The following is a 21,867-nucleotide window of genomic DNA, read 5'->3' on the forward strand; positions in this document are numbered from 1 at the left end:
TGATTGAAAAGCTAATCTCAGTAATGGTGACCAGGAAACCATTGTCGATTATCGTTAAAAATCCACGGTAGCATGGTGGTTAGCATAAATGCTTCACAGCTCCATGGTCCCAGGTTCGGTTCCCGGCTGGGTCACTGTCTGTGCGGAGTCTGCACGTCCTCCCCCTGTGTGCGTGGGTTTCCTCCGGGTGCTCCGGTTTCCTCCCACAGTCCAAAGATGTGCGGGTTAGGTGGATTGGCCATGCTAAATTGCCCGTAGCGTTCTAAAAAGTAAGGTTAAGGGGGGGGGGGGGGTTGTTGGGTTACGGGTATAGGGTGGATACGTGGGTTTGAGTAGGGTGATCATTGCTCGGCACAACATCGAGGGCCGAAGGGCCTGTTCTGTGCTGTACTGTTCTATGGGTCAATAATGTGCTTTTAGGGAAGGAAATCTGCAATCCTTACCTGGCCTGGCCTACAGGATCTTAACTACCCTCTGAAATGGTGCGGCACGCTATGCAGTTCAGGGGCAATGAAGGCTGGACTTGTCAGCAATGCCTACATCCTGTGAAAGAATAAAATAAAGCTAGAAACAGTTACTTCTACCTCGAACGAAAGAGATAATGCTGGAAAATCTCAGCAGGTCTGGCAGCATCTGTAGGGAGAGAAAAGAGCTAACGTTTCGAGTCCGATGACCTTTTGCCAAAGCTGCTAGAAGATACTTCTACCTGTTCATTAAAATGTGACCGTGTCTGCAAATAATTATTTGACAAACTTATCAACTTTAGTAAAATAATACTAAAAAAAACATACAGGCTGTTTTTCTTTTAACTCTGCTTCCTACAATTATAGGTTAACACTGCTAGTCCCACAATTGTAGGTTAATAGGCTCGTCCCACAATTGTAGATTGACTCTGCTAGTCCCACAATTGTAGGTTAACATTCTATCGGGATAAATCGTCAGTGATGATAAGTAGTGATTGTGGAGAAAAGTAATGGGGAGTGTGAAAATTGGTAATGTGATAAACATTATGATCAACTAATTTATCAGCATGGTTATCATAATTCCCTTGACTCAGTGGAAAATCATTTAGCAAAATATTTTTTGATTACTTGCCAAAATTATGAAACGTTTTAACAGAGTAAATAAAAATATTGGATCTTAATTTGGCACCCATGTTACTATTCTTGCCCTCATCACAAACACTGGTTGGTGTAATTAATACTTTGCTTAATGGCTCATATGACCATCAATTCACTCGGAACACGATTGGAAGTAAACTGTGGTTTTAATAGTCTTACAACTGAGCCTGCCTGCGACCAGAAGAACTGAAGGCCGGCTCACACGGCTGCAGCACTTTATAATTCTGGTAGTGGGAGGGGCCATGGGCGGAGCCAAGGGTGGAGCCCTGTACAAGCTCCTCATCTCCCACTATGGGCAGAGCCGCGCAACGGCTCACAGACAGAGCCCACAAGGACATAATACTATACAATACAATAGTGTGAATTACAATACAGTATGAATTCACCACAATGGCCCTGCCCAAAGTCCTCTGGGCATTTAATCCTGATCGAAAATGTATTTCCTGTCTCCTCGCCTGTCAGTCCTTCATATCTAGGAGTCTGCTGCTCTATATCTTTCCTCAGTGCAACTGCCCCCTCGAACTCAAATTTTCTCTTATTCCCTGTGACAGAGAGGAGAAATTGTGCAAGGGTGAGTGACATTTGCACAGTGTATGCAGTATTGCAAATAGGCTAGCAAATAGGCATTTAAATAAGGCAGGAGATGGAGTCTCCACCTTTTTCTCAAGCTCTGAGAGTTTGAGCCTCGAACAGCTGAGATACTCCCCACAGTTCTGTTCACCCAACTCAACACCTGGTGCTGGACACTCGTTTTATAGGAATGACATATCACTCAGCACCCGTTCTTTTTTTTAATCAACTTTAGTTTTGTCCATTTTGCTAAGTTCATTCACATGCAGTAATGGCCACTTTCCATAGCACCCTCTTCCCCACTGTGCACCACTATATTTCCACTAATAAAATTCCCATTTTAGAAGTCATTGTTCTCGCACTGTTCCCACCTCATCCCATAACAGACCATTTCTGCATAAGAACAAGTGGCATGGTAGAAGCATTGGTATCTCTACATCTTTTTGTTTCATAGAATCATAGAATTTACAGTGCAGAAGGAGGCCATTCAGCCCATCGAGTCTGCACCAGCCCTTGGAAAGAACACTCTATGCCTCCATCCTATCCCAGTAACCCCGCCTATCATTTTTTGGATACTAAGGGGCCATTTATCATGGCCAATCCACCTACCCTGCCCATCATTGGGACTGTGGGAGGAAACCGGAGCACCCGGTGGAAACCCATGCAGACACTGGGAGAACGTACAAACTCCACACAGACAGTGACCCAAGCCGGGAATCGAACCTGGGACCCTGGAGCTGTGATAACCACTGTGCATGGTTGCTTCACAGCTCCAGGTGATAGCAATTGAATTCTAAGACCAGTTGTTGCAGCAAAATAATTGCTGCCATTGTGATTTTTTTTTAAAAATTCATTCTTGGAATGTGGGCATCACTGGCTGAACCAGCATTTGTTGCCCATCCCTAATTGCTCTTGGACCTGAGTGGCCTTGCCAGGCCATTTCAGTGGGGGGCAGTTAAGAGTCAACCACATAGCTGTGTGGGTCTGGAGTCACATGTAACCCAGTCTGGGTTAGGACGGCAGATTTCCTTCCCTGGAGGACATGAGTGAACCAGAATGTTTTTTACCGACAATCGACAATTGTTTCATGATCATCATTAGACTTCTTAATTCCAGATTTTTTTTTTTTTTATTGAATTTAAATTTCACCAACTACCATGGTAGGATTTGAACCTGGGACCACAGAGCATCACCCTGGGTGTCTGGATTACTAATCCAGTGACAATATCAGTCTGCCACCGTCTCCCCATGTTTTGCTGAATGATGATTTCAATAGATCTGGTGTCCTGGTGATATTAAACCAATTTCCAGTTGGGCTCAATACTGCCGAAAGTTAATGTTTTAAATTAATTATTAAAACATTTGGAGTTTGGGATTCCCCCAATGCTGTCCAGCGGATTGTACAAGATTGATTATTGTGAAGTGGGCAGCAACCATCACCAGTGAATATTAAAACCAGCAGAAATTTTCAAAGAGGCTACTTAACCTGTCAGCAAATATGCTATCAAAAGTAATGCATTTTAATGCTGGCCTAAAACTCAAGCAGGCGCTGAAGCCAGTAATGAAATTTATGGCATTGTGCCCTAAACTGCCATCAGTTTTCAAAGCATTGGTTTGAAGCAAATGTACTCAATATGTTCTGTAATACAGGTTGGGGCTTATGTGCTGCAAAAGCTCAGTATCCAATTGCAGACATGGTGAAGATGCTCGTTGAATATGGGAAGAAGGTCAGGTAAGGTTTTGATTTCCTCCAATATTGCATTACAGCTCTCATTATGGACGGAAATTGACTTGCTGCTTCTGTGGCTAGTTCTCTGGCGCCAGCCCACACATGATCAGAATTATTGAATTCAGTTACACAAAATAGCCACGGCGAGATTTGAACTTGCCAGATCTGGATTGTTTTTTAAAAAATTTAGAGTACCCAATTAATTTTTTCCAATTAAGGGGCAATTTTAGCGTGGCCAATCCACCTGGCCTGCACATCTTTGGGTTGTGGGGGCGAAACCCATGCAAACACGGGGAGAACGTGCAAACTCCACACGGACAGTGACCCAGAGCCGGGATCGAACCTGGGACCTCGGCGCTGTGAGGCTGCAGTGCTAATCCACTGTGCTACCCCGCACATCTGGATTGTTAATCCATGCCACCATTACACCACTGTATCTAGATAGCAGGGCATTAGGTGTTCTAAATACTGCTGAGGGATTCCCACAGCACGCCGACCACGCTGGTCTGCTACCCGATGCACCTGGCAGGAGGCCCAGTCCGTTTTAACGGTTGGCCTTCATTAACATGAAATGAAAATAAAATGAAATGAAAATCGCTTATTGTCACAAGTAGGCTTCAAATTAAGTTACTGTGAAAAGCCCCTAGTTGCCACATTCCGGCGTTTGTTTGGGGAGGCTGGTACGGCAATTGAACCATGCTGCTGGCCTGTCTTGGTCTGCTTTCAAAGCCAGTGATTTAGCCCTGTGCTAAACAGCCCTGCATGCCCCTAACATGCCACCTGCAAGCTGCGACAGTCAAAAAGATGCCTGTTGCAGTTTTACGGCTCCACGTCTGCGCAATATGAGGCCGGCCCTGCTGGTAGGAATGTCATTGGCCTGCTTGGGTGGTGGTGGTGGGGGGGGGCGGCGACAGCAGTGCTGCACCATCAGATCTAACTGAGTGGAGTGTGTATGGCACATACTGTTTCATTTTCCTGCTTTTCGCCCTCTTAGGGCGGCACGGTAGCACAGTGGTTAGCACTATTGCTTCACAGCGCCAGTTTACCAAGTTCGATTCCCAGCTTGGGTCACTGTCTGTACGAAGTTTGCATGTTCTCCCCATGTGACTGCGTGGGTTTTCTCCGGGTGCTCCGGTTTCCTCCCACAAGTCCCGAAAGATGTGCTGTTAAGTAATTTGGACGTTCTGAATTCTCCCTCTGTGTACCCGAACAGGCGCTGGAGTGTGGCGACTAGGGGATTTTCACAGTAACTTCATTGCAGTGTTAATGTAAGCCTACTTGTGACAATAAAGATTATTATTCTTAGATGTCAAAGCTTACAGTTAATTCCTTGATTCAAGGTGGACAGGTAACCTACCTAATATTTCAATTTAATAAATGATTAGATGTTACCAATGCAACAACATATATCTGCGAATAAATCAATATTTTTGAGTTCTGCATCAAACCATCTTCATGATGGAACAAGCCAGTCCCTTCACTCAAGAATAAAGTTGTCAATTTATTCAAGGAAACGAGCCAATTTAGTTTCTTGACAAAGGCATAGTTTGACCCTTGGAATAATTTGTTACAGATATGGAAGATATTTATTGCATTTTCTACTAGTAAATTTATTTTCATTAATTGTTGGTATGACATTTTGTAGGTTTGGAATCCACCCTGTTGCAGGACGAATGCCTGGTCAACTTAATGTGCTGTTGGCTGAGGCCGGTGTGCCTTATGACGTTGTTTTAGAAATGGAGGAGATAAACGAGGACTTCAAAGGTGAGAGCAAGACGTTAATTCAGAGGCACTGCCAAGAAATGTATGCAACACTTTCTCAGTATTTTCTTTGGTTTTATTGCTGGAAAGAGAGACATGTTGCTGAAGCTTTTCATCTTGCACTCATCAGGACAAGTGTAAGAATGTTAAATTGCAAAGGATCACAACATTTGTGATACAGATGAAAGGGTTTAACTCGGTGGGCTAGACAGCTGGTTGGGTGATACAGAACAGCGCTGGTTGAGGTTATTCGTGGAAAGCCTGCCTACTCGACCTTGCCCCTCTCCTGAGGTGTGGTGATCCTCAGGTTAAACCACCACCAGTCAGCTCTCGCCTTCAAAGGGGAAAGCAGCCTGTGGTCATCGCGAACTATGGCGGCTTTCTATACTTACAGGTGAAAAGGTTGTTAATTGGTTGTCAAGTTGACCCTGATTGGCTAAGGCATTGCCATGGAAAAATCAGGGGGCGCGATTCTCCGCAAATGCGGCGAGTCATAAAGTCTGCCGTGAAACTGGCCGTGTTTCACGGCAGCCTCCGCGCCCCCTCCCGGGACCCGATTCTCCCCCCCGGGCGGGGCTAGCAGCGCGGCCCCGTGAAGCACGGCATCGCAGGCTTAGCGACCGTCGCTAAGCCCGCGCGCCAAGCGTCACGGCGGCTGACGCGCACGATGACGTCAGCCGCGCATGCGCGGATGACATCATCACGCAGATGCGTCAAACCCGCGCCGTCATGCCCCTCAGCCGCCCCGCGGACTGATCCTGCGGGGTGGCGGAGGAACAAAGAGTGCGCGGGTATCGGACCCGCTGCCCGCGATCGGTGCCCACCGATCGCAGGCCCATGCCACCCTTGGCACGGCTGTGGTGCGGCCGTGCCAATCAGTGCCATGGTTGTCCGGGACGGCACTTTGTGGCCGTTTTCACGAACGGTGAGAGCAGGTGTGATTGATTTCGTGAAAACAGCAGCGATTCGTGTCGTGGGGCGGCCGTGGGGGGGGGGGGGGGGGGGGGGGAGAATAGCGGGAGGGCGGGAAAAATGTCGGGAAGGCCCTCCCGCTATTCTCCGACCCGTCGTGGGCAGCGGAGAATTGCGCCCAGGGTAAATCAAAAAGGCTCAGACGTATTCCTTTTGTTTACAGAGAACGGGTCCCTGTATCTGAATGTGTGTTGCTTCTAGCAAGCATAAAAATAGTACAAACTCGATGTATTAGTCCCCCGTTGTTTGATCTATGGCAATACCTCAACCAATCAGAGTTGACTTGCCAACCAATCAGCACCCTTTTCTCCTATAGTATAAATTTATGTACGAAGATACAAATTAAGAGCAGGATGTAGGCCAGTTGGCCTCTCGAACCTGCTCTGCCATTCCGTAAAATCATGGTTGATCTGATTGTAACTTCCCGCCTATCCCTGAAACCTTTCATCCCCTTGAGAATCTACCTATTAAAGCCCTAAAATATTCAAAAACCCGGTTTCCACTGTCTTTTGAGGAAGGACATGCCCTCTCAAAGAAAGAAAACTCTCACCTGTATTAAATGGGTAATCCCTTGTGTTTAAACAGATCTAGATCTAGCTCTAGATTCTGCCACAGAAACAAACATCTTCTCCACATCCACCCTTTCGAGACTCCTCAGGATCTTAAAGGTTTCAACCAAGTCACCTCTTACTCTTCTAAATTCCAGCTCTAGCGGATACAAGCTGAGCCTGTCCAACCGTTCCCCATAAGACAGCCCACCCATTCTGGGTATCTGCTAAACCTCTGAACTGCTTCTAACGCGTTTACATCCTTTCTTAAATAAGGAGACCAGGACTGCACACAACACATCTCCCTACTTTTCATAGGAACATAGGAATTAGGAGCAGATTTAGGCAATTCAGTCCTTCGAGCCTGCTCCGTAATTCAGTCAGATCATGACTGATCTCTTCCTGGTCTCAAATCCACCTCCCTGCCTGCTCCCCATATCCCTTTAACCCTTTTTAAAAATTAGAAATATATCTATCTCCTCCTCCTTGAAACCATTTAATGATTCATATTCCACTGCAGATTCCACAAATTCACCACCGTGGGGGCACTCTTTTTCTTCTTCCACCTTCACAATGGTCTTCACCATGGCGGAGGCGGAAGAGACCCCCTCCCCTGCGCATGCGCCGGGATGACGTCAGCAGCCGCTGATGCTCCGGTGCATGCGCAGACTTACGCTGGCCGGCGAAGTCCTTTCGGCCCCGGCTGGCGTGGGGCCAAAGGCCATGCCAGCCGGCGGAGCGGGAACCACTCCGGCGCGGGCCTAGCCCCTCAATGTGAGGGCTTGGCCCCTAAAGGTGCAGAGACTTCCGCATCTTTGGGGCAGCCTGACGCCGGAGTGGTTCACGCCACTCCAACACGCCGGGCCCCCCCGCCCTGCCGGGTAGGGGAGAATCCCAGCCCTTGTTTCTATTCAATTTCCCTTGCAATAAACTGCAACATTCTGTTAGCTTTCCTAATTAGGGGCTGGTTTAGCACACTGGGCTAAATCGCTGGCTTTTAAAGCAGGCCAGCAGCACGGTTCAATTCCCGTACCAGCCTCCCCGGACAGGCGCTGGAATGTGGCGACTAGTGGCTTTTCACAGTAACTTCATTGAAGCCTAATCGTGACAATAAGCGATTTTTATTTCATTACTTGCGGTACCTACACATTAGCTGTGGTGGATGCAAGTTTGAGTCTTCAGGTCTTGGAGGTTCAACCAAAACGTAGAGCTTTATTTAAAAGATGTTAGCACAAAGGGTGCGATGTTAGACTGCTCGCTTCCCTGTACAAACGGCTGAGATAACGCCATGCAATCATTCTCGTAAAGTGCCCCTGCTGAGCTACGAACCTGGTTGTGAGAAAACACTATGAATACATAACACTAGCCTTTTATGATCATGCACTCGGACACCAGTTCCCTCGGAATCAAAGAACTCTGCCATCTCTCGCCATTTAGATAATATACTTCTCTTTTATTCTTCCTGATTCAAGGTAGCTTTCCCCTTGCCTGACATGTCAATGTGCAGCTCAGCCCTCAGCTCAATGACTCTGAACTAAAGCTCCTCGAGCCGCAAGCACTTAATACAGACATGTTTGCCATGGATCACAGTGGCATCCAGGAGATCCCGCATGCTGCAGCCATGATACAGGAAGCACTGTAACAACTCACCAAGGCTCCTTCGGCAGAACCTTCCAAACCCACAGTCGCTACCATCTAGAAGGACAGAGTCAGCAGACACATGGGAAAACCACTGCTTGGATGTTCCCCTCCAAGTCAATCACCACCCCGACTTGGAAATATATCACCGTTCCTTCACTGTCGCTGGTCAGAAGCCTGGCATTCTCTCCGTAATAGCGCTGTGGGTGTACCTAAATGGGCTGCAGCGGTTCAAGAAGGCAGCTCACCACTACCTTCTCGAGGGCAATTAAGGGATGGACTATAAATGCCGGCCTAGCCAGCGATTCCCAGATCCCACAAATGAATAAAAATAATTGCCTCTCCTGCCATCCTTAATGTGCCTTTATTAACTACCTAAATCATTTTATTCAATTGATTATTTTGCTTTTTTATGTATTTCATTAATCTTGCCACCAATTTTTGTACTATTGTAAACCTTAGAAATAGTCCGTAAACACTTATCAGGTACTTCTACCACTGGAGTAGATCTTCCAAAAAGGCAAGCAAACTGCCTCAGTCACCCAAGGGGAGGCAGTGGCGTATCAATGGGCTAGTAAGCCAGAGGACCAAGGGAAAGGGATCCGGGTTCATGGCAGATGGTGACATTTAATTCCATTAAAAATCCGGAATTTTTAAAAAACGAAGTCTAACGATGACCATGAAACCATTGTCGATTGTCGTAAAAATCCCTCTGCCATCCTTACCGGGTCTGGCCTACATGTGTGTTCCGGATCCAAAGCAATGCGGTTGACACTCAAATGCCCTCTGAAATGGAGGGCCGTTAGGAATGGGTAATAAATGCTGGCCCAGCTGACAACACCCACGGCCCCTGGATTTTTTTCAAAACTCCAGCACTGAGTTAGCATGTGAGTGTGACCTTGAGCAATGAAATGTCTGTTTATAGATCCTGCTCAAATTAAGGAGTTAGCTGGCCCCAGTTACAGGAAACCTGGTTTCAGCTGCTTTCCTTAATTAGCTAACTTCAGTGGCTCTTCCACGAAAACCTACTTAAGGTTGGGAAATTTAGATTTTAGACAATATATTTCAGTTAAGTGCTAAATACAGGCACAGTTATCGACGATAAAAGAAATTAACTTTCCCTTACACACCCAAACCTGCCAGCAATCAATGCTAAATCGCACTGAAATGTCTGTTTATTTTTCCTTCACAAACTAGCTGACCCCAGTTACAGGGGAGGGGAGAACTGGTTGAAACTGCTTTCCTTAATTCCTAACTTCAGTTGCTCTTCCAGTGGATCCCCATTGGGGAATTTAGACAGTTAATTTCAGTCAAATGCTGAATACAAGCAGAATTAGATTTTTACAAGTATTTAGCATCCCTTACAAAAACTGCCACCAATCAATCTCAAATTGTTCTGATTGTTTGAAATTTGGCATTCTTGTGTTTGTCCTATTGTGTGCAGGATGAAAAGCCTCGGCAATATGTCTCTCTTTTCAGCAATACTCGAGTTCCATACTGCCAAGTGACAGTCACTGGTTGTATCAATGTTTCCACATTCACCTGCGTTAAAATCCCATGATTATAGTTTGACAGAAAGTTACAAAAAAATACTCTTCAATAACTTCAGCTTTAATTCCTGTTGTTCAAGCAACCAGTAAATTGGAGAAGACAAGTCTAGGAATACTGGATATCAGAAAAAACCCCAAAACACAATGAAAATAAAAAGCAGATTATTCCTGCTGCCTCTGGGAATAAAATAACTAACTTTGCTGCCTTTATTTTGCAGTCAGTCATGGTCAAGCGTCCGCACCTTGACCACATTATCAATCACCTACACACAGAGAAAATATTCAACACTCGAGCCTGAACTCAAAATAAAACTATTAACAATCATAGAATTTACAGTGCAGTAGGAGGCCATTCGGCCCATCGAGTCTACACCAATTTTAAGCCATGGTTTTTTTTTTTGGTTTCTGCTTGTTTGAATTCCCTCATCGTACATGTGAATACCAAAATTAGTTGGTGAAGAAATTGTTGGAACTTTCTTCAGACATATAATAAACCCCACTTCCTATCTCCCGTTAGGCATTCATTTGAGTTCTTCTCTTGCTCATTCTGCTTCCCTGCCCCTCTCTCATGCAGTCCCTGTTTCATTGGCCCTCCCAAACTGACTTCCTTTCCTGCCTGTTCCTTCCCTCGCCTTCTCCCACCCAGTTTGGGAGAGAACATAAACTTTAAAAAAAAAGTTACCATCACTTTCTAGCAAGCATTGCCTTTGCAGATTGAGTAAAACTTTATTAAAAGAGAGGGAGAAATTTGAGGGAGGTTTCTGCATCTTGACTGAGTATGTGATGTCCGCAGACATCAAGGTGATCTTTTTGGAATCTTTGCCCAACACAGTGTATGTTGCGTGAGTGCTATTCAATCTATCAAAATTGTCATATGATCTGACTGCATGACTAAGTTTTAATTCTGTATAATCGGCATTTTGAAAACTAGAAGGATCAAGTACATTTTCTTCATGAAGCATAATTGTGATGTCCATGTGCTTTTTCTTGGAAGGGGAGTGATGAGCCTATATGTTGAGTTGGGGTGAGGGTCGCTTTAAGAACATTTTTTGATGATCTTGTTCCTGGTAAGGTGTCTGGCTTTCAATAAATGATCATATGACCAGGTTGCCCGGGAGATTAAACGATAGAAGAAGAAAAATCTATGGTCAACATAAGTTAATTGTAGTGGGTAAAATTCTTTGTTGAAGCAGTTTAGCACAAGACGCAGAAGAGAAAACATCTCTCTCAAACAGAGTTCAGTTGAAATTATGTGTTTTGGTTAAAAGGGTTTTAACTCATAAGTGAAGGATGCCCAACAGTGAGTTGTATTTCTGGGATAGCCAAAGTGAGAGAGTTGGAGAGCATTTTAGAAGCTCGAAACTCCACAGTTTGCACCAGGTGGCTACGCTAAGACGCCAGGGACACCCATGTTGAATGGGGAATTTGTAACTGTAGGATGGCTGGAGGAGATTTGAAGGGAAAACCTTGCAGAAGTAAGCGGAAGGCCCAACAAATCTCAACCCTTTTATGAATCTTCGAAGCAGTACACGGACCAAACAGTTAATCATCCAATTTCTTTGATAAGTATCTGACTTTAGTTTATGGGGGATGTAAGTCTAATGGTTAAAGAAGAAAAGTGATTTGAAGAGTTTGGTTTAGATTATAAATAGCTGAGTTTGTTACATTTTTATTATCCTTAATGTAACTATTTAAAACAGAGTATTTATTAATATTCGTGTTCTTTGAATTTTGTGCAGGAATATTGTTTTGATTTAAACTGTGAACCTTGTGGCTTCATTCTTTTCATAAAAACTTGTTTTTGGAGTCTTTTTAAAAAATATATATATTATTGCTCTTTCGCAAGGCAAGATCATAATGCAGTTCGCCATCTTTTACTTTGGCACATTCAATCACAATGCAAGTTTCTGTAGAATTAGACCATGAATTAACAAAATTATGTTTCTATCCGAAACCTTTCAGCAAGCATGGTAATATATATGAAAATTGCCCACAGTCTAAGAGTTAACACTGAAATAACATTCCTGCTTAAAGTGCTAGTAATGAATACATGCATGGAGGTAGCAAATAATGTTAGCTTGGAAGTAAGAGCGAGGATTTATTTCTTCATGTGGCAGCAGGCACTGCAAAATGATGAACTCTCGTGCGTTTGCTGTTTTAAGGAGAAACATATGTTCGGCATTTATTGGCGTTATTGTTTGCCTCTCATGATTTGAATGCAGTAAAGCTGCTCAGACAATATTGGTAGCAACTGACATGTCGTGCCACGAACTGGCAGTATTACACTTCCCTCTTGATTTACCGCCACACAGTGAGTTTCCCGTGTCATCTAAGGATATCCGGAGAAATGAGTGGAGGTGAATTGTTCCCCGTAAGAAAGAGGGGGGAAAGGAAGGGAAGATCAGACAGGAAGTTACATTATGTTATTCCCAAGCACATCTAGCAGCCAAGTTCATAGCAGATCTGGCAAGAGCCTAGGAATTAATTACCTCTCTGTTCTTTCAATTGGAGAGTGGTGCACCTGTGCATGGCAGGAAAAGTACCTCGTAGACGTGTGAGGAAATCCTAGAATCCCTACAGTAGAGAAGGAGGCCATTTGTCCCATCGAGTCTGCACTGACCCTCTGAAAGAGCACCCCACCTAGGCCCACTCACCGAACTTATTCTGCAACCCCACCTAACATGCACATCTCTGGACACCAAGGGGCAATTTTAATATGGCCAATCCACCTAAACTGCACATATTTGGACTTTGGGAAGATAAACATAGCAAATACAATTTGGGTATGGGACAGCAGGAGCTTTACTGAGCTGAGGTTCAGAGGTTGGAAGATAAGAGTTTGACCATCGGGATAATCAATTCTAGAATTAATAAAAGCAAGGGTATGGCAGTACACAAGCCGAGGCAGAGATGGCCAATATTAGAGAGGAAAGTACATGGTCTTGGTTACGGAGAAGATACATGGTGGAAAACCCCAGCTACGGGTCAGATTGGAAGTCGGGGTTGTGAGTAACCTGGCTCAACGTCAGACAGTGACCAAGGCACGGGGATGCAACTGGTGAGTAAGGGGCAATCTTTGTAGCAGGGCCCAAACAAAAGCCGTGGCTTTGGTCTTCACCAATATGTAGTTGGAAGAGATTTCTGCTTAGCCAGTGCTGGAGTTGGCAAACAGGATGAGACATCTTTCTTTGCAGAAGGTCTGATTAGTTACCGGATTGTTTTCCCTTGGACCCCCACCCCATTGACTTTAGTCTTGATCCTATATTTGGTCAAATGTTGCCTTGATGACAAGGGGTAACTTTTGCCTTCCCTGATACGCGGCTTTGCATGTTGTGTCATTGAATGGGTAGCACGGTGATAAAGTTGACAGGAAGTACGCGGAGACCACCGAGGAGTGGCTGCTAAAGGAGCGCAGGAGACTGCAGGTGGAGTTCAATCTGCTGACCACTGGGAAGGCGAAGGTGCAGCTGAGGAAAGTAAAATGGGCAGTCTACGGGTATGGGGAGAAAGCAAGTAGGATGCTGGCGCACCAACTTCGTAGGAGGGAGATGGCCAGGGAGATCGGGGGAGTTAGGGACAAGGCAGGTAACACGGTCTTGGGCCCAGAGAAGATCAACAAAGTCTTCAAGGAGTTCTATGGGAAGCTCTATAAGTCAGAGCCCCTGGTGGGAGGGGCAGGGATGAAGCAATTTATGGACCAATTGAGGTTCCCATGGGTGGACGGAGCTGGTGGAGGGACTGGGGGCCCCGATTGAGTTGGAGGAGATAGTTAAGGGCCTAGAAAGTATGCAGTCGGGTAAGGCAGTTATCGTGGGATTTATGTGGGCAAACAAGACCCCGCGACGAAAAAGAGTGCAGTAGGGGGCCTCAGTTTGGACCCTGATACGGAACAATCATACTTTGCTCCGGGCAGGATGGACGGGGGGGGTTTCAAAGCTGGCACAAGGCAGGCATTAGAAGGATGGGAGACCTGTTTATAGATGGGACTTTCCCAGCTTGAAGGCGCTGGAGGAGAAATTCAGCCTGGCCCCCTGGAAACTCCTTCAGATACCTCCAAGTCTGCGACTTTCTCAAAAAACAGGTAGGGACATTTCCGTTGCTATCCCCTCGTAGGATACAGGACAGGGTGGTGTCTGGCATCTGGATAGGAGAGGGGAAGGTGTCGGACATATACCAGGAGCTTCAGGAGGCGGAGGAAGCCTCAGTGGAGGAACTGAAGGGCAAGTGGGAGGAGGAGCTGGGTGAGGAGCTGGATGAGGGCCTGTGGGCTGATGCCCTGGGCAGGGTAAATACCTCCTCACCATGTGCCAGGCTCAGCTTAATTCAGTTTAAGGTGGTCCATCGGGCACACGTGACGACGGCAAGGATGAGTAAGTTCTTCGGGATGGAGGACAGCTGTGTGAGATGTCCAGGGAGTCCAGCGAACTATGTCCATATGTTCTGGGCATGCCCGGCGCTTAAAGAATTCTGGCAGGGCTTTGCGAGGGCCATGTCCAGGATTTTGGACACCCGGGTGAAGCCGAGTCTAACAATAGCAATCTTTGGGGTGTCAGAGGATCCGGAGTGCAGGAAGTGAAAGAGGCCGAGGTTTTGGCCTTTGCCTCCCTGGTAGCCCGGAGACGGATCCTGTTAATGTGGAGGGACTCAAAACCCCCGAGCGTGGAGACCTGGGTTAGTGACATGGCTGGGTTCCTCAGCCTGGAGTGATTAAAGTTTGCCTTGAGAGGGTCCTTGATGGGGTTCTTCCGGCGGTGGCAACCGTTCCTTGACTTTCTAGGAGTAAAATATCAGCAGCAGCAGCAATCCGGGGTGTTGGGGGGGGGGGGGGGGGGGGGGTACTGTTCATTTAATGTATATTCTCTGTTTGTATAATGATAACAACTACCTAGTTTTATTAAATATTTTCCTTTTATCTTTCTGTTATTGGTTAAGTAAAGCTTTAATAAAAACAAATTTTAAAAAAAGAATGGGCGGCACGGTGGTTAGCACTGCTGCATCACAGCACCAGGGACCGGAGTTCAATTCAAACTTTGGGTTGTATGTTCTTCCCGTGTCTGCATGGGTTTCCTCCGGGTGCTCCGGTTTCCTCCCACAGTCCAAAGATGTGCGGGTTAGGTGGATTGGCCATGGTAAATTGCCCTTAGTGTAAGGTTAATGGGGGGATTGTTGGGTTACGGGTATACGGGTTACGTGGGTTTAAGTAGGGTGATCATTGCTCGGCACAACATCGAGGGCCGAAGGGCCTGTTCTGTGCTGTACTGTTCTATGTTCTAAATGGTCTCTTCATGTCCAACGGTTAGGTGGGGTTATGGGATTACAGGGATAGGGCGGGTGAGTGGAACTAAGATAGGACCTTCTTTCAGGGGGTCCATGTAGACTCGACGGATTAAATGTCTCCTTCTGCACTGTAGGGATTCTATGGAAATGTTGTCCTGCTATGATGTCCAGATCCTATCTGTATGTGGATCAGGAGGTAAATTAATGGGCGCGATTCTCCCAGCCCCACGCTGGGCCGGAGAATCAGTGCAACCGCGCCACACCACCGCAACGCCGGCACGCGATTCTCCAAAGTGCAGAAATCGGCGCCATTTGCGCTGGCGCGGCACTGGTCGCGGGCCGCTGTACGAGGCTGGGCCGCCGATTCTCCAGATGGGCCGAGCTGCCACGCGGGAAAAGCAGAGTCCTGCTGACGGCGTCCCCACCTGGTCGCTGCGGACGGGAACTATGCGTGAAGGGTCGGGGGCGGCCTGTTTTGGGGGGGGGGAGGGAGCCTCCGTCCCCGGTGGGGCCTCCAATGGGGTCTGGCCCACAATCGGCGCCCACCAATCGGTGGGCTGGCCTCTACCCCCCACCCCCTCCTCCCAGGGCCTACTTTGTTGCGATTCCGGCCCCGAACCCCTGTGCCATGTTGCGTTGGTTGCGCGGGTTGACGCCGCCCCAGTGCGTGCCAGGAAGTGAGGCTGGAGCGGCGTGAACCACTCCAGCACCGTGCTGGCTCCCTGTGGGGGACAGAACCGCAAGTGCCCGCGCCTGTTTTGCGTTGTCGCGAAATGCGACGGCGTTCACGACGGCACGGACACTCCGTCCTGCGATCAGAGAATCGCGCTCAGCATTTCTAGTTTTAAAAATGCTAAGTCCAAATGAGATGCATTCAACATGCTTAATTTAGGGTCAGATTGAGAGTCTGCAACCTCTTGCTGTAATATTTATTAGTGGCAGTTGCAAATAATCTTTGATGAGGATGTTCTGGACTCTTATAAAAACAAAAGAGGGGAAGATTCAAAATAAAAAAACATTTCCGTGCAATATTATTAACATTTTATTTTGAAACAATGTCTTCAATGATAATAGAATGACGTCAATCTGTTGTTTTTGTGTCCTTTAGAAACTGATTTGGTTCTGGTTATTGGTGCCAATGACACTGTAAATTCAGCAGCGCAGGAAGACCCTAATTCCATAATTGCTGGCATGCCTGTTCTGGAAGTTTGGAAAGCCAAGCAGGTGAGCACAAGTACAAAAATGTTACCTGGCTGAATACAATGGTGTTTGAAGCAGGACTGAGATGGAATCACACTGTAGGTGTCCGTTATTTTGTGCAAAGTAGCTTGCTTTGTGAACAGCCACACTTATTATAATTTACTCTGGTTCTCGGTTGGCTCGGGCTAACTAATTAGAAAGACCAATGATTATGTGTCTAGTATTTATTTTTCAAGTGGTCTTTTGGTTTAATGCAGCATTTGGAATCCTGGGCCAACTGTAATCTTGATCCAAGCACAATATTTCTTGGCAAATGACAAATGTGTTCATTAGCAGTCAACTATAGAAAGGCTAAGGTTGGTTCTTGGGTATTTTGTGGAAATTGTGTTTGCTGCACTTTTGTTCTCCCCAACACACTAAAGAATCCAGAATCTCAATTCGGTCATCAGCGGTAGATCAAACATTTTCCACTGGATACAGGCCAAGCTGGTTTTCCTAAATGATGTCCTTTTGGTCTTAAGCACGTCATTCTGCCCCTCAAGGGGATTGTGTTCTGGGGTTCTGAAACAAGTCTCATCAGACAGGTTTCCTTCTGTTCACTTCCAACTCTTTACTTTTGCGCTGTCCGCAAAACAGCTTTCAATTACATGGCTTTAACATTTCAAAGCAGTTTACAGAAGGGTGGTTATACAAAACTCGATGCAGAATCACATGAGAAGACCTCAGGGCAGATGACCAAAAGCTTGGTCAAAGAGCAGCATCTTAAACCTCTCCGCCTTCACCCGCTTTCCTCTTTTACATTGGGGAGGGGTGGATTCCAGAGGTTATGCAAAGCTCCCAGTGGTGGGTCAACTAAAATGTGTGACGAGACAAGAATTAGAGTGCAGCTATCTGAGGGTCCGGAGGAGATTACAGAGGTAAGGAGGTGAGGCCGTGGGGGAATTTGAAAGCAAGGATGAGATTTTTAAAACTATGGGGTTGCTTATCCAGGCGTCAGTGTCGGTCAACATGAACAAGGTTGATGGGTGAACGAGGCTTGATGCAAGTAACGATACAGGTGCAGAGTGTTTCAGGGGTATTACGCTGATGGTGCATGGGAATCGAGGAACAGTCAAATTTAGAGGGGGGGGGGGGCGCAAGGGGAGGTTCTTTGGCCTCCCAGCCACGTGTTTCTCGGAAGCAGATCCAGGTAGTGACCAGACGGCACAAAACACGTGCGAGGCCTCTTGCGAGATTTATTGGCCTTGGCGCGTCCTGAGTCAGATACGACAAATTGGGCCCTTGGTCTATTGCACTCACCCCTGCAACAGTCACTTTCATGCATTCACGCCCATGCAAACTCCAGTCACTCTCTCATTATCCGTGCATACAATCACTCAGTCATTCCCACTCTCTCATACACGCCCTCCTCTTTCTACATGCACCCTCTCTCTTTCTCTTGCATGCACCTTCTCTCTCTCTCGAATACACCCTGTCCCGCACATGCCCTCTCTCACACCTGCCCCCCTGTCTCTCTAGCATATGTCCCCTCTCTTACATGCTCCTTCTCTCTTTCTCTCTCTCTCTCTGTCTCGCATCTACTCCCTCTCGTAGGCACCTCTCTCTCGCACATGCTCTCACTCTTGCATGCGCATTCGCACGCACATTCTCTCTCGCACTCTCTCAGTCACCACTGCACTGCATCCTCCTAAGTCCTCCCAGGTCCTGAATCGATCTCATCTTCTCCTCCACCACCAAAACTGCGCACGCTCCATGCCCAGTCTCCCCCGGCTCCAGCTCCCCTAGACCTTCATTTTCCTCGACCCAGCAAACTCCGCACACCCGACGATGCTGGTGTTTGCTGCTCCTCCAATCAAAGATTGTTTCTCTCCTTCATTGATTGCTGATGAGCTCAGCAAAAGTGGGAGAGAAGTGGCCCGTGATTGGAGAAGCAGCTCGATGCAGATTCTTCCATTGAAACCACCCTATTTGACAGGAATTTTGAAACTGGCTTGGGAGCCGCCATATTGGCCCACCGTACCTTGGACAAGCCCGAGTTAATCCAAAGTACCCTCTTTCCCCCTCAGTGGGTGTAAAAGATCCCATGCTACTGTTTTGAAAAAGAATTGGGGAATTAACCCGTGTCCTGGCCAATATTCATCCTTCAATCAATGTCGCAAAAACAGCTTTTCTGGCCTTTATTGCATTGCTGATTGTGGGATCTTGCTGTGCATGAATCTGCTGCCAGCATTTCCTACAATGGCGGCTACACTTGTGAAAAGTAGCTGTGCAGTGGTTTGAGACATCAGAAATGTGTTTAAAGTGCTTTTATGAATGGTTGTCCATATAATTTAACTTTTAAACAAAAAAAAAATATTTTTGTATCAGTGCAAAATCCCATATTATTTAGCTGGGGAGCAGGGGATACATGCTCCAGAAATCTCTTATCCCCACCCCCACCCCCCTCCCCCACCGACTAATTCTTATTTACTCCCAGCTTCTTTATGGGACAGGTCTGAAACCTTTTCATCTTGAAGGTCTTGCTTCACTCTCCTGCTCGATTAGAGAAATCGGGATAATGCCAAAGTTGGCATTTTCGTCAACGTGTTTTCCCCATCTTAGTGGCATGATGGCCACGTATGGTTTGGCAAGAGAATAAAAGGACCAGGCCAGCTCCAACGAACTTAATTTGAAAATACAAAAGGAAGCAGTCCAGGCTCTCACTCTGGGGGTGACAGCCCTGGTTGAACAGATCCAATATGTTTTTCACAGTATCGGGTGCAGTGCACATCCTCTGGCCTGTCCAGGATGGAAACACCATTACTCTTCCAAACACCCTGGTGTCTTCGTCCTTGTCTGTTCCATTACTGTTGCTCAGCGCAACAAGTATTGTTAGTACAACAATAGAAAAAATGCATTTACGAAACTAAGATTTGATTCTAGTTGCGGCACTTCATAAAGTAGAGGAGACATCGGTATTGTGGGCTTGCATTTAAAATGAGCATTTAGCTTTTTTAATCCAAGCATAACATTTCCTGGCCAAAGAGCAAGTTATACGATGAAGCATTATGACAGTTGAGGTGGATTCTTGGAAATTGTTGCTACATTTTCTTTGCTCGTTGTTTTCAACAAAATATCCAGTGGGATAGAGTCAAACACAGACATTTAAGAGACATCAGTACTTGGGAATGTAATTTTTTTTACCTCTATTTCTGGCATTCAGCATTAGCACTGAGTACACCCAGGCAGATATTGCAGAGCCAAAGACGATGCTGTCTCCAGTGCGCTCCAGGCATTATTCTTTAATCCTAACTTCAAAGGAGAATCTCCTGCACGGTGTGGATTTTCAGTTTGCAACATAAAACTATGGGCAGGATTATCAGGCCTTGCTCAGGTTGGTAACGAAGGAGGCCAGGGTCTGAAAATATTGGGACTAGCTGGCCTGACAGACTTACAACCCTGTTTCCTTTGTTGGCCATTGTGGCGGAGATGGCTTCGGGACTGGCAGGGCTGCCCACCTCCACAAAGCGGACAGACAATTAAACTCAGTAAAGGGGTAAGTAATGAGGACTGACTGAAATTTTCCAGTTGGTCTTCAGTTTCCTGACGCAACTAGAGGGCAGTTCAACTGTCCTGAGATGGCCACCCAGCGGCAAGCTGGGAGAGCAGAGCGATAGGCTTGTCTAGAGGCCCTCTCTCCCTGCCTGCCTGGGTATGGGTGCAGTCAAAGATTGCTCTGTGACATCTGACTCACTCGACTCGGCCACATCAGCTCAGCACAGATTAGATACAAATGAAGGGGGGGGGGGGCAAATGCAATTACAATTGATGATTCTCGGTCTCTTTAGCGGCAGGCATGCAATTTCTTAGACGAGTTGATACTTTAGTTGAAATGAACGTCTTGCAAAGCAGAGGATTTTCAATAAGCTGCAAAGCCTCTTGTAGTTGACTTTCCAGGGTGTTGGTTCTTGGATGAGGTTGTGGAGAGACCTTTTCTCACTTCTAAAGATATGGCCATTTATTATCCTGGCTACATATTGACCTGAAGCTGGTTCCATATATTTGATGGATATCTGACCCTAAGCAACGTCTTGCTATTATTTTAAAAGCAGTCCACAAAATGGCTTCCTCATCATGTGACCGTTGCAAGTTCAATGTCCTTTTTCCAAAAAGGGGTGAGGTGTATTGATTGGATTTTCTGTATTGTCGTTTGACACTTTGAAATTCACTCAGTCTCGGTTGGATGGGATATCATCATAACACAATGGAAGATCAATGGGAATAATTCACATTCTAATACACATTGTGCTTTGATGTTTCTTTTACCCATGTTGAAACAGAAAGGTCAGCACCATCCTTGTAACAAGAGAATGTGTGAATTCCTCATATGGTTGTGATTGTCCATATTTCATCAGGTATTTGCTTGACAAAAGGGCTGTCGGGAGCTCTGAAGCTAAAAGGTCACATGATTTATAAAGGCCATTTAATGGACTGTAGTCTCATTTTAAGTGTTCATAATAAACTGGAATGTGGCACTTGTCACTTTTAGCACTCAGTGCATCTTTGTGTTAGGGTCCAACAGTAGGAAAATATTTAATGAATGCTAAGAAATAAGTAGTTGATGTGAAATGACAAGTGAGTTTGCTGAAACTCAAACTTTATCATAAGCATTTTAACTTCACCAAAGAAATTCCAATGGAATATAAATTTGTGCACGGAAATTTTATGAAGAACTCTTTATTCTTCTGCAGGTTATTGTGATGAAGCGAACCCTCGGAGTTGGCTACGCTGCAGTTGACAATCCTATCTTCTACAAACCGAACTCTTCAATGCTACTTGGTGACGCAAAGAAGACATGTGATGCTCTGCAGGGCAAGATTAGGGAGATGGAAAAATAAATATTGACACAGAAATGTTATAATGAATAAACCTGCTATTCTGTTCCAGAATTTCATGCTTTGAAGATTACAGGAACTAACAGAACACATAATCCAGGGGAAATTTGAAAATAAATATTTTCCTATATTACTTGCATTCATGTTATCTTTTATTACTGGTAATGTTTTCATGGAAGTTCCAGCCATAGCACTTACTTCAAATTACAATAAATTAATTCCAGGTTAGATCAGGAAAGACATCACAAATGGGAGTGTGCTGCTAAATTCCTGTTCGTTACTCACGGATTTTTCAGTATTTTACGTTTAATTTTTTTGTCAACGGCTTCAGTTAATATTTGGAAAAAATAATACAGCTGAAAGTCAGAGAAACTAATTAAAATGAAGGGGATTCTGGAAGGAAAATGTTCTTGGTTTCGCTAAAGACTCGGCAGAATGGTTCCCAATTTAGTTTTCATTATCTTTAAATTATTTACAACGTTTTATTTCGGATGGATGATTTAGAATTAGAATTAGAATTCTTTAAAAGATTTTATTTTGCCTACTTTCCCAAATAACAGATAAAGCACTGTAATCCATGTGGCACCCACAACAACACCAGCTTTTGGATTGGAAGCAGTGCTGAGG

The 21,867-nt window shown here is 45.7% G+C and overlaps 1 protein-coding gene across 2 annotated transcripts in view; it reads left to right on the forward strand.

The window, feature by feature from the left end:
• Window positions 1-21,373, forward strand: part of LOC119974409 (NAD(P) transhydrogenase, mitochondrial-like) — a 94,517-nt gene extending 73,144 nt beyond the window's left edge. For both annotated transcript variants that reach the window (XM_038813250.1, XM_038813249.1), the window contains exons 19-22: window positions 3,342-3,423; window positions 5,066-5,184; window positions 16,275-16,390; window positions 21,097-21,373. In XM_038813250.1, coding sequence (XP_038669178.1) covers window positions 3,342-3,423; window positions 5,066-5,184; window positions 16,275-16,390; window positions 21,097-21,243 — 464 coding nt within the window. In that variant the 3' untranslated portion in view covers window positions 21,244-21,373. The remainder of the gene's footprint in view (window positions 1-3,341; window positions 3,424-5,065; window positions 5,185-16,274; window positions 16,391-21,096) is intronic.
• Window positions 21,374-21,867: the final 494 nt, after the last annotated feature.

The sequence above is a fragment of the Scyliorhinus canicula genome, chromosome 12 (genome assembly GCF_902713615.1).
Source record: "Scyliorhinus canicula chromosome 12, sScyCan1.1, whole genome shotgun sequence".
Taxonomy (NCBI): Eukaryota; Metazoa; Chordata; class Chondrichthyes; order Carcharhiniformes; family Scyliorhinidae; genus Scyliorhinus; species Scyliorhinus canicula.